This window comes from Corythoichthys intestinalis, chromosome 15, assembly GCF_030265065.1.
Source record: "Corythoichthys intestinalis isolate RoL2023-P3 chromosome 15, ASM3026506v1, whole genome shotgun sequence".
Classification (NCBI taxonomy): Eukaryota; Metazoa; Chordata; class Actinopteri; order Syngnathiformes; family Syngnathidae; genus Corythoichthys; species Corythoichthys intestinalis.
The window spans coordinates 32,804,892-32,817,331 of record NC_080409.1 but is presented as its reverse complement, the minus strand read 5'-3'; the positions used below and the strand labels follow the sequence as shown (position 1 = coordinate 32,817,331).

The window sequence follows — 12,440 nt, the reverse complement described above, 5'->3', positions numbered from 1 at the left end:
AAGTAAATAACGTGATTTATATTTGAGCCCGTTAGTCGACTACGGTACCCCCTTCCGTGAATGGATCAATGCATCAATCGCCTTTAATGACATTGAAACAAGATCATTAAATGTGAATGATTTCCCCACAGGACATCAACAATGCATGGAGCAACCTGGAGGGCGCCGAAAAGGGCTACGAGGAGTGGCTCCTCAACGAGATCCGCCGCCTAGAGAGACTGGATCACCTGGCCGAGAAGTTCCGCCAGAAAGCAGCCATCCACGAAAGCTGGACAGAGGGTAAAAAAGAGGAAGTAGAAAGCAAGGAAAACAACATACAGTACATTTGAATCTTCAGTTGTTTTATTTCAACGTATTTGTTATCCATTTGGATTGAATGAATGGCTACAGGGAAGGAGGAGATGTTGCAACGTAAAGACTTTGAGACGGCGTCGCTGTCTGAGATCAAGGCCCTGCTGAAGAAACATGAGGCCTTTGAGAGCGACCTAGCCGCCCATCAGGACCGTGTGGAGCAGATTGCTGCCATAGCGCAGGAGCTAAAGTAAAACAAAAAGTTTAAAACAAGCAGAAAAAAATGACCCGTGACATCGTGGTGAAAGTGCTACTGAGAAAGACATACTCATGTTTGGTCGTTGTTTTTCAGTGAGTTGGATTACTATGACTCGCCAAGTGTAAACAGTCGCTGCCAGAAAATTTGTGACCAATGGGACACCCTTGGGAATCTGACCAAACAACGCAATGAAGCACTGCTGGTGAGTCAGTTATCCGAGGCTTCCCGTTGCTTTCTTTTCGCCGTGAGCGCACCGGAGTACGAACAAGTAGCAAGGAGGATGTATCAGAATAATTGCAGTTGAGGATCAACTTCAGAATAAAAGCTGTAGTTATTATCACTTTAAATGTGTCATTTGACATTGTTATGGCGGCATATATGACCTTTGACTGAAATACAGTGATCCCTGGTTACTTCGCATTTCAAACTTCAGTCCATTGCAGATTTTTTTTTCCCAATTAAAAAAATAAATAAATAAATGCAGTATTTTATGGAACTGTCCCGATCCGATCACGTAGTCTCTCGCACCTGCCGCTTTTCTTGGTCAGGCTGGAGTTGCTTATTAAAGTTGACGATGATTGACAGACGTTAAGGTTTGATCTTGGCGGAGACGCTTGGAAGCCGAAACTTCAAAACGCCGCATGAGTCAATCATTGTTTCACTTGTTCAACAGTTGCTGTAGCAACTCATTGTGTGTAAGTGAACAGCTTGAGCAGATTTGAGTGGACTCACTCAATGAAGCATTTAATAAAGATAAGCATTTTTCTACTTGTTTAGGAATAATTCAGTGGGAAGTAACATGTTTAAAACATCATAATTAGAGATGACGTGATCGGACCCGATCGATCGGCATCCCGATCAAAGTATCGGAATCGGCAAAAAAATATCGGCCATCCCTTTTTTTGATATATATATATTTTTTATTTAAATCGTTTTCTAATTGTATTTAACGTTACAGACATAATATGTTACACTCATCCAGAGTCTTTAGTTTAGGCTTAAGGTAGGGTTATCAAATTTATCCCGATAACGCTGGTAATTATTTCTTTAAAAAATGTATCACGTCAAAATATTTAACACAATTAATGCATGCGCTGCACGACCCACTCACGCATTGTCGCGCACAATCTGTAATGGCGCCGTTTTACCTGTGTAGAGAGATAAAAGGCAGCGTAAAATGAGTAGAGTGAATTTTGGCAGCCTTTGGAGCCTTTTTTTAATTGGCTAAAGCTTTACAATCCCTCTCCTTACGATTAGAATTATCATGGGAAGCAATGTGGGGAAACAAGGTAGCATTTGATCTTTTTCTTAACACCTTATGTTATTTCCCAACGCAGAGACGATATATCAATTGGTAGCACTATGCACAGTCATGGTTCCACTTCCCATCATGCATTTGGGCATGGCTACAGTATCATTTACTGAAAGCTCAACAAATACACTAGATGGCAATATTTAGTCACAATATACAAAGTCACAAGTCTTTCTATCCGTGGATCCCTCTCACAGAAAGAATGTTAATAATGTAAATGCCATCTTGAGGATTTATTGTCATAATAAACAAATACAGTACATATGTACTGTATGTTGAATGTATATATTCGTTCGAGTTTTATTCATTTTTTTCGTAATGCATTGCCAAAATGTATATGATCGGGAAAAATTATCGGGAATGATTGGAATTGAATCGGGAGCAAAAAAAAACAATCGGATCGGGAAATATCGGGATTGGCAGATACTCATACTAAAACGATCGGGATCGGATCGGGAGCAAAAAAACATGATCGGAACTACCCTAATCATAATTATTACATTTGAAGTGCTTAAAAACCATTTATTTATAATATATATAAGCATAAGATACATTTTTGTAATCATACTTTGCGGGTGGGTGAAAAACATGTCTTATATGTATCTCTTTCCAATGCTAAATCTGAATAAATACATTGAACACAAATTAGAAGATAATCATTTTAATCAAAAAGTTGTTTTACCTTGAAAATCCATAGAAAAGCGCATGGTTGTGGAACTGAGTCAAACCATAGACAACGCAGTAGAGTGACAATAGAGCAATCAGAAGCTGGTATTTTCAGATAGCAATGAGCTAGCTTCAGGAGTAGCTTTTATAAAATTTGATTGTTGAACACTGATGTTTATTTCATGATAACAAAACTATCTTGTGAACAATTATTGCCTGTTATTTTGAAATCCATCAGTGCGACATCCGACTCCCAATGCTATGACAGGTCACAAATGATACTATATTCAGCACTGCCTCTGAAGTTCTTCAAAATGTCATCCCAGAAGCCAATTTCACTCATTAACATCAATATCATGGTGTCTGCCAATTTGGTTTGAAGTGCATAGTTTGACTTACTCTTTTTTTTTTTCTTTTTATCTCATTGGCTGCCACTGGCAGTGATAGGGGTCCTCGCAGTTGAAAATGGATGGGATGTCTATTGTCGTCAGTGGCAGTTAAAGATGAAAAGAAAATGGTCTAAATCCGTAAAAAAGTCGCGTTGTAATTTTCATTTAGCTCCAAAGGAAAGCTGCTTTGTTGAATCAAATGTTTAAAAAAAAAGTGCGGACTTGCAACAGAGAACGGAGAAGCTTCTGGAAACCATCGATCAGTTGTACCTGGAGTTTGCAAAGAGAGCTGTTCCTTTCAACAACTGGATGGAGGGCGCCATGGAGGATCTGCAGGACTCCTTCATAGTCCACACCATTGAGGAAATCCAGGTGAGACTGCATATAAGTCATCATTCAGGGCTTTTTGATATGTGTTCCCACATGCCATTACTATCTGTGCCTCACAGGGACTCAGCACGGCTCACGAGCAGTTCAAGGCCACGCTGCCCGAGGCGGACAAAGAACGTCAGGCCATCCTGGGCATCCATAATGAGATCGCCAAGATCGTGCAGACGTACCACGTCAACGTGGCCGGCATCAACCCATACACCGCCATCAACCCTCAAGAGATCAATGCTAAGTGGGACAAGGTGATCGCAAGCAGTTCTCACTGACATTTTAGAATAAATGAATACATGAAATCAAGCCTCTGAATATGTTGAAAAAAAATGAGACCAACAACCTCAAAAGAACAATAAACATGAGCAAGTTTAGCAAAACTCTAAAAATCGATTTCATCAGATTTGGGGTCATTTGGTCAGTGTACCCATATGTCCTCGCAGGTCCGACAGCTAGTTCCTCAGCGTGACCGGGCCCTGATGGAGGAAAACGGCCGGCAACAGAACAACGAGCGCCTGCGCCGGCAGTTCGCCAGCCAGGCCAATGTCATTGGGCCCTGGATCCAGACCAAGATGGAGGTCTGTGTCAAAGTCGCCATTCGAGCCAATGACTTCTTCGCCACCTCATTTTTTTTTTGTGGAGAACAGGAGATTGGCTACATTTCAATGGAGTTGCACGGCACGCTGGAAGACCAGTTGGCGCACCTTCGGCAGTACGAGAAGAGCATCATCAACTACGTTCCCAAGATTGAGCAGTTGGAGGGAGACCACCAGTTCATCCAAGCCGCGCTTATTTTCGACAATAAGCACACCAACTACACGATGGAGGTATCCACTATTGTTATGCTTGATACCACACTATCCGACACAGAATTTCCATGACCAGAACCCATCGAGGCTTTTGGGACTCGAGAAGTTAGAGGGCACGCCCAGAACTCTCCTCTTGTGGCTGACAGTGTAAATATTATGGTAACACTTTACAATAAGGGCCCCTAAATTACATTAGTTAATGCATTTTTAGACAATATCTTATGTTTAAGTAACATGACAATAATTCATTTAATCCCTTATCTAACATTTATTAATTTATTAATTAACATGAGTTAATGCATTAGTTAATGCATTTTAAGACAATAACTAATGTTTTATTGTCATTACAATAATTACTTGCTTATCTAACATTTATTAATATATTAACATGAGTTAATGCATTAGTTAATGCATAACAGTAATAGTTTGGTAAAATTAAAAATTTATATAGACCTATATACGGTTAGGATTAGGGTTTGTTAACTTAAGCATTTATAATTTCTTAGTTAAGGGACACATGTGCTACACTTTACAGTAAGAGTCAAAAAAGCATTCAGTAATGGTTAATAAAGGTTAAGAGGGGGGAACTTCAGCATTTATAATTTCTTAGTTAAGGGAAACGTGTGCTACACTTTACAATAAGGGTCCAAAAAACATTCAGTAATGGTTAATTAAGGTTAAGTGATACTTATGAGGTACGTTCACGTGAAATAATATCATACTTAAGGTTAGGTTATACTATATAACATATATACCGTATTGGCCCGAATATAAGACGGTGTTTTTTGCATTGAAATAAGACTGAAAAAGTGGGGGTCGTCTTATATTTGCGGTCTAGACAGTTTGCGACGCTAGATGGTGCCAGATATCATTGAAGCGATGTTCTGTCATGAGAGATCTCAGCTACTCTTTTTAGTTTAACCAGTTTGCATTATTTTAATGCAATGTTTTTCCTTATTCAGATTTATTTCAAGACTAAAGTTACAGTTAGACTTCAATTTGATGGTTAATGCAGTTATTGCAATTTTGTTGTTTTATCACAATAGATTGGTTTATTTACATTTAAAAAACCAGAAGCCATTCATTTACGAATGTGATTGCACTTTAGCTTACATATTTAAATGTTCAGATATTAAGATTTGAATGAGGCAAAATAACATGCTTTTTCTCTCAAATATGTTGTTATAATCATTTGTTTCAGATGTACTGTAATTATTTTCTGTATAAAAATTAATTTGGTGTTCAAAAAGTATTTTTTCAAAGTTGAGTTTTGAAAAAGAGGGGGTCATCTTGTAATCAGGGCCGTCTTATATTCGGGCCAATACGGTAATACATTACTTAACATTAATTCACATATACATTAGTTTATTAATAAATAGTTATTAATGTATACTGGTACTAGTAAGTGATTGTTATTTTAAAATGAGAAATGTTGCTCTGTAACTCCTTGGGTGCTGCTAACCTAACTTTAAGTATGGTATTATTTCACGTGAAAGTACCTCATAAGTATTACTTAACCTTAATTAACCATTACTGAATGTTTTTTGGACCCTTATTGTAAAGTGTAGCACATGTGTCCCTTAACTGAGAAATTATAAATGCTTAAGTTCACCTCCTTAACCTTTATTAACCCGTTAACACCCAAGCCTATTTTGGCCGAATTTGCATGCATTTGATGTTGCCTTTATATTTCAAAGAAAAAATAGTTTACAATGGCCAAATTGGGTCCCTTTTTTCAGGACACCTTGAACTTCATGTCTAAACTGTTGTTTTCTTCACTGACCAATTATAATCCACATTTTAGACCCAAAAAGACAAAAAAAATCCCAAAATCTTTTTTCAAAATTTGTAATGTTGACGTCCCATTGACAACCAAACATGCTCGACCAACCATTTTGAAGCTTGATAATATTTATTCAACTTGTTAGGATAAACATTCAATCGAAAAAAATAAGATTGAATAGTTTTATGTTTGACAATTCAACACAAACAGCAGGTATGGTCATAGGCGTTTTTGGCCTTTACACATACTATGGTCAAAACAGTCTATATAGTGTGCAAAATAGTGAGAAAAAAATTTATATATATCATCTAACACAAAAAGGGTTAGGAAGAGATCTCTTTGTGAAGTTAGGTGTTGTACCCATCACCTTATCAAAAGTATATACGTACATGCAATCAAGCTTCTCGCACACACATCTACATAAAAATTGAAAAGATTATAGTGAAGAAAAAATATATATAACATTGAAAAAAAGTATTTTAAAAAATATTGACAAGTAGTTCAATTCAAAATTTTCAGGCATGCGACCCAATAAAGTTTTTTTTTTTTTTTTTTTTTTTTTTTGCGCACTCAATAAAGCTTCTTCTTGAACAGGTCACGGAGCTGCGTCACACACAACGTCACACGGCCTACTCTTTCGCCGTTTGCGCTCTACTGTCACGTCTACTCGCCGAGACGCCGATTCATCAGAGGAAAACAACGACAAATACGACTCATCTTCTTCCTTGAGTTAATGAAATAATGCATTAGCTTGTGCTAAATGCAGTTTTAGATTCATTCTGCACGTTTCAAAGTCGCTCGCTCAAACCAACCGGTGTTGTGCATTTTTCGGCACGACACCGGCCGCTGCTTGCTTCGCATGCCTCCCTTTCAATAGTTGGCGCCTCGCTCGGAAATGTATTAAAAATGATCACATTCGGTTCGTCCTTCCTGACATCACAACGACTCTTGGGATAAGTAGTCTTTTGTGCTGCTTTCGCTTTTGAAAAAGGACAAGAAATGATGGAAATATGGAGATGGATACATGCAGCGTTTTAATGCATATTTATGAGTGCAATAAAACTATAAAACTCAAATGTCATTATCTCCCGTTTTTCTTGGCCGATTGACTTCAAATAAAAACTGGTGTGGACATCAACTTCCGCACTTTCAAACGAGACCAACCAGCAGCACGTGGGTGATGTAATTACAGCGTGACGAAGCTTCAAAGATGATATGCGTAAACGCGTCGCTGCCGACACGTTCGGTGTTAAAGGGTTAACCATTACTGAATGCTTTTTGGACCCTTATTGTGAAGTGTAGCACATGTGTCCCTTAACTAAGAAATAATAAATGCTAAGTTAACGAGCCCTACCCTAAACCCTAACCCTATATAGGCAGATATATAATTTTAATTTTACCAAACCATTAGTTACTCTCTGGTTATGCATTAACTAATGCATTAGCTAATGCATTAACTCATGTTAATTAACATTTTAATAAATGTTAGATAACCAATTATATTAATTATTGTAATGTTACTTAAACATTAGTTATTGTCTAAAACTGCATTAAGTAATGTTAATTAAGGGACCCTTATTGTAAAGTGTTACCAAAAATACACCTATAGAATAACACACACTGACCTGAGTATAGTAGTTGTATTTTTTTGTCAATTCAGATTGATTTTTTTGTGTGTGTCTGTAGCCATTGCTAGCCCAAAATTCTGACTTGTACTGTGCACGTAATGCGTTCGTGATGTAATACGCCGTCGTGTGTCATACATTCCTTTCAGCAGGTTTCAGCTGTCATGCTTATAATGCAATTAGAGGATTTCGTGCTACCAGAGCCAGCATTTTATTAACCTGATAGCTTCATATGTGGTATCAAGACCCATTGTCTGCCGTAGCTTGTTCGCTTGTCTTTTTTTATCGAATAGTGGTGATGTTTTTTGTCTGTTGATGACTTATAGATCGGATGAGTGCTCATAGTTCAGAGGCATCGAATAAATATCTGGTTTATATCCACATATTAAAGGCATAGGTTGGATTTGCAGTGTCAGTGTGGCTTTGTAGTCTCAACAGCCATTCCAAGACCGAGATAAGACCCTTTTGGGAGTAAAAACTGAGAAATGTAATTTTACAGGATATTCTTAGTTTTCTCCTTTGCAGAATAATGATAATTTTCCACCTGGGAGAATGGATGGAGATTTTAAATTATGGAAAATCAAGGATATCGAAACAGTTGGGGACTTATATGAAAATGGAACATTGCTTACATTTAACTCTCAATGTGACCAATACCAAATCCCCTCAAGACATTTTTTCAAATATTTGCAAATAAGGAATTTCATTTACACAAACATTGGAGTGGTCACAAATTCTCTTAATCTATCGCAGATCGAGGAAATAACACACAAGCAACTAAGAAACGGTCTACTGTCAAAGTTCTACAATCTACTTATGTTCAACTGCAAGGAATCATCAGTGGATAAATTGAATGCCTGGAGAAATGACTTGAACGAAAATATTGCTGAGAATGATTGGAATGAAGCCTGTTTTAAAGCCCCAAAAAATACAATAAATACTAGATTAAAACTGATTCAATACAAGTGGTTAACAAGAATGTATATAACTCCTGAAATCAGAATTTTTCATTTTTTCTTTGCACACTGTGTGAATGTGTATAAAATTATTCATTATTTTTGTTTTTTATTCAATTGGGTGGTGAAATATGGCCTTTTATGGCCATGATGTTTGAATTTTCAGTTTTTGTCTTTCTATTTTTTGAAAAATAATAAAAACATGGGGGGGGGGGGGGGTGGCTCGAGACCGTAAAAAAGTGGTCTCCAGACCTGTCTTGAGGGTTGAGAGAAGTCTAAGCCAGTGGCGGTTCTAGGACATTTCTGAAACAGATTTGTTTTGGTCACCAAGGCAATACGCAGATTATCCTGCATGAGGTGGTAAAAACATCTGGTAAGAACTACTACTGGTAAAAACCAGTCAAGTTTGTGATCATGTTCATTTAATCATACTGTTTCCAAATAAGGATACAATACATTGAACAAAAAAATTAATCACTTTTAAACAAGATTGTGAAAAAAAAGTTGTATTAATATTTAACATACTCTAGAAATAACATTGTCTCATACTCTCTCACTTCAGAAGAGAAGGATTCGCTGATTGCCATGCTTTGTAATAAAATGGGGACTGGAGCACTATAGAGGCCATTCAAATTAGAGGTGGTGCCAGTGCCCCTTTGGTCCCTCACTTAAAACCGCCACTGTTCTAAGCACTGATACTGAACAACAGTGGACAGGGTTAATCGGGAAATTGATCATTAGGAAAGCAAACCTAAGCGATAACTGGAGTCTTACTTGTGTATCTGTGTCATTGTCTGGTGTTTTTCAGCACATCCGCGTGGGCTGGGAGCAGCTTCTGACCACCATCGCTCGCACAATCAACGAGATAGAGAACCAGATCCTGACGCGGGATGCCAAAGGCATCAGCCAGGAGCAGCTCAATGAGTTCAGAGCCTCCTTCAACCATTTTGACAGGGTCAGTAAGAAATCTAGCATTTTCTTAGCCAGCACCCAGATAGATCATCGCAAAATTAGGAGGACATTTTGACTTAAAAATTAATCAACCAGTGTTGTCATATATTAGTTGAAAATGTAATCTAATTACTGATTAAGCCTCAAAAAAGTAATCGAGTTACTTTACTGATTACTGATCAGAGGAACTAAGTTACTTTAAAAGTAATTTATCGTTTACTTTTTACCAGTTTTTCTCCCTTTGCCGCCTCAACATAATAATGACAACAGAAATATGTCATCGTATGTAATTGACTTTCCGATAATTTAATTTAAAGGAGAGGATTAGAATTTTTCACATAAGGCTTCGAGTTTGCGGAGGTTTGATGAGTCGATGGAGTTGATTTCAACCACCATTCGCACTGAAGAGCCCTGAAACTAACAAATAACTGAAAAAACGGGTGGAATTTGTTTAAATCAACCCCATCGACTAATTAAATCCCACTTACTCGAAGATTAAGCCTAATGTCAGAAATTCTGAATTTCGGGTTAAGATTTAGGGGTTAGGGTGAACAGCATATCAGTGCCAATGTAAAACAATGCAAATTGACTGCACAATAATCAACAACACACAAAAATTAATTACACAGTGCGATAAACACAAAGGTGGGGGCAGGCGCGGATGCGCGCGCACAACCCGGAAGTACGCGGTCAATTTGGCCACAAAATGTGGCGGCAACGAAGCACTTTACACTCAATCGGACTTAGAACACAGCCCAAAGATGCTAAACGAACACGTCACCTCACGGCATAAATGTGCAACACAAATATGATGTAAACAATGCTCGCCAATAACTACCCGCCGTTGCAACGGCAAAGCTACGAAACGGCCGGCAACATAGCGGCTCCACAACATAGCGGCTCCACAACCTATCGCTGGAACTAGGGGGTGTGACAAATTATCGAAATACTGATATATCGTGATACTTTGTATCCCAAAAGGTTATCGATATGCTACTGACATGACTCGAGATATCGTTTTAAAAAGGTGTCAATATCTAAAGAAAAATAAATAATAAGGAACCAACAAGTTGCTACTAAAATCTTCCATCATAATAGTGTCTCAGTTAACTCTGAGGCCGTTTACATGGTGACTCGCCGAGAATACGAAAAATTTCAAATTTGCATTTATGTGGTTCCGTCTCAATTTGAATAATGTCTCAGCTCCGCGTGAAAATGATGTAGTATTCATGTCAGGCCCTCGGGGGCAGTGCAGATTTATAAGGCGATGACAAATGATGCACTTTGACCCCCCACCTAGGTCCTCAGCTCGGAAAAAAACATGCCCGCCCACTCCAAGCAATAGTATTTTTCTTTTGCTCCAAAAGGCACAAAAAATGGAAACATTCAACATATTTAAATTTAAAAATATTATTAAGACAGTAAATTTAAGCTGACGTTCCGCCATTTGCTGTTATTAATGTTTAATAGCACCGCTGCGCACGCCCATGTGACGTGTGCGAGTGCTTACGTCATCGAAGCGAAAGCGGTTTCCATTCATTTGAATGCGCTGCGACCCCCGTAATCGAATATTCCACTTTGGAGGCAGGATTCTGAATTTTTCGTCTTCGCCGACACCATATGCACGCGAGGCCGTTCCGCTACTCATCATTGCGTCTTCGTGTTGCAGAGTCGCCATGTAAACTGCCCCCAAGGCTGCATTGACGGTGCACGACGCCCAATTCATTTAGACTGTGGGTTTTCAGGGCATTTACAGGTCAATTGCGATTCATTTTAGGGCATTTATAGGTCATTTCCTGTTGAGTTTGAGTCACTGCCTATTCATTTGGGTGATTCCCAGGTCACTCCCTGTTCTGTAACTCAAACTCAACAGGAAGTGACCCATAAAAAAGCCCAATATCAACAGGAAGTAACTGAACATCAACAAGTAAATGACCTTAACCCTTTATTGCCAAATGTATCACATTTGATACACCTAAAATTTCATGATTTTGAGACTAATTAAAAATTTTGACATTTCTTTTTGAAAATAAAAATGATGGATGCAAGTCAACAAATGCATCTGCAGGTTCCATGAGAAAAAAAAAAAACGGGATTTAGCAAGGGTTATAGATATTAGAGCGCTTATTACACATATTCATTTCGACTTTTCGTTTTACAAATTTGAAAAAAAGGTTTCATTAGGACCTTATTTGTCAAATTTTGGGATTCTCTGATAATTGCTTCATGTTGCAGGTATTTAAGGGTTAAATGGCCCAAAATACCTCATTAGCTGGCACTGGCTGCCACTGACGGCCATAGACGTTCAATCCGTTTGAAGTGGGAGGGATGGCAGCGAATGAACGAATGTTCATTCGCTGCCACCCTCCCAGTTCAAATGGATTGGACGTCTACCAGTGATAAACTCATTCCAATTCACAGCAGAAGCTTGTTTTTCTGTTTATTAGTTGTTGGTCATAAACGTTGTATCGCCATATCGTCAGCTCATCGTTATTGTGAGCTTTGTATCGCAAATCGTATCGTATCGTGAGGTACCAAAAGGTTCCCACTTCTAGCTGGAACCCTCCAAAATGAAGGAAAAATACTCGCGTTTATTCATGGACGCACACAGATCAACATTCCCTCGCACATCTCAATAAGTGGTTGCATTCGGCTCGAATGTGCAACCCCGCTCGCCTGGCACACGTCTTTCTCAGTCCCAAAACACTTAGCGCGTGTGATCCGAGACTCAAACAGGAAGTAACTATAAGCGGTTACCATGGAAATGAACATTTTCTATTAAAAATGCTCTTCATACACAGTGTTGTCAGTAACGTGTTACTGTAATCTGATTACTTTCTTTCAGTAACGAGCAATCTAACGCATTAGTTTTTTCAAGCCAGTAATCTGATTAAAGTTGGTTTCCTCAGTAACTGTACGTTATACTATTTTGTTTTTGCCTCATACTGTATATAGAATGAAGAATACTGTAGTCATGTACGAAGAGCATTTGAATAGAAAATACCGCATTTGAGTTTG

At 38.3% G+C, this 12,440-nt stretch overlaps 1 protein-coding gene across 5 annotated transcripts in view; it reads left to right on the top strand.

Annotated features, from left to right (window-relative positions):
* actn1 (actinin, alpha 1) overlaps positions 1 to 12,440 on the top strand; it is a 104,762-nt gene that overhangs the window by 79,057 nt on the left and 13,265 nt on the right. For all 5 annotated transcript variants that reach the window (XM_057860353.1, XM_057860356.1, XM_057860355.1 and 2 more), the window contains exons 11-18: positions 132 to 279; positions 391 to 541; positions 644 to 752; positions 3,149 to 3,289; positions 3,367 to 3,549; positions 3,742 to 3,876; positions 3,946 to 4,125; positions 9,280 to 9,426. In XM_057860353.1, coding sequence (XP_057716336.1) covers positions 132 to 279; positions 391 to 541; positions 644 to 752; positions 3,149 to 3,289; positions 3,367 to 3,549; positions 3,742 to 3,876; positions 3,946 to 4,125; positions 9,280 to 9,426 — 1,194 coding nt within the window. The remainder of the gene's footprint in view (positions 1 to 131; positions 280 to 390; positions 542 to 643; positions 753 to 3,148; positions 3,290 to 3,366; positions 3,550 to 3,741; positions 3,877 to 3,945; positions 4,126 to 9,279; positions 9,427 to 12,440) is intronic.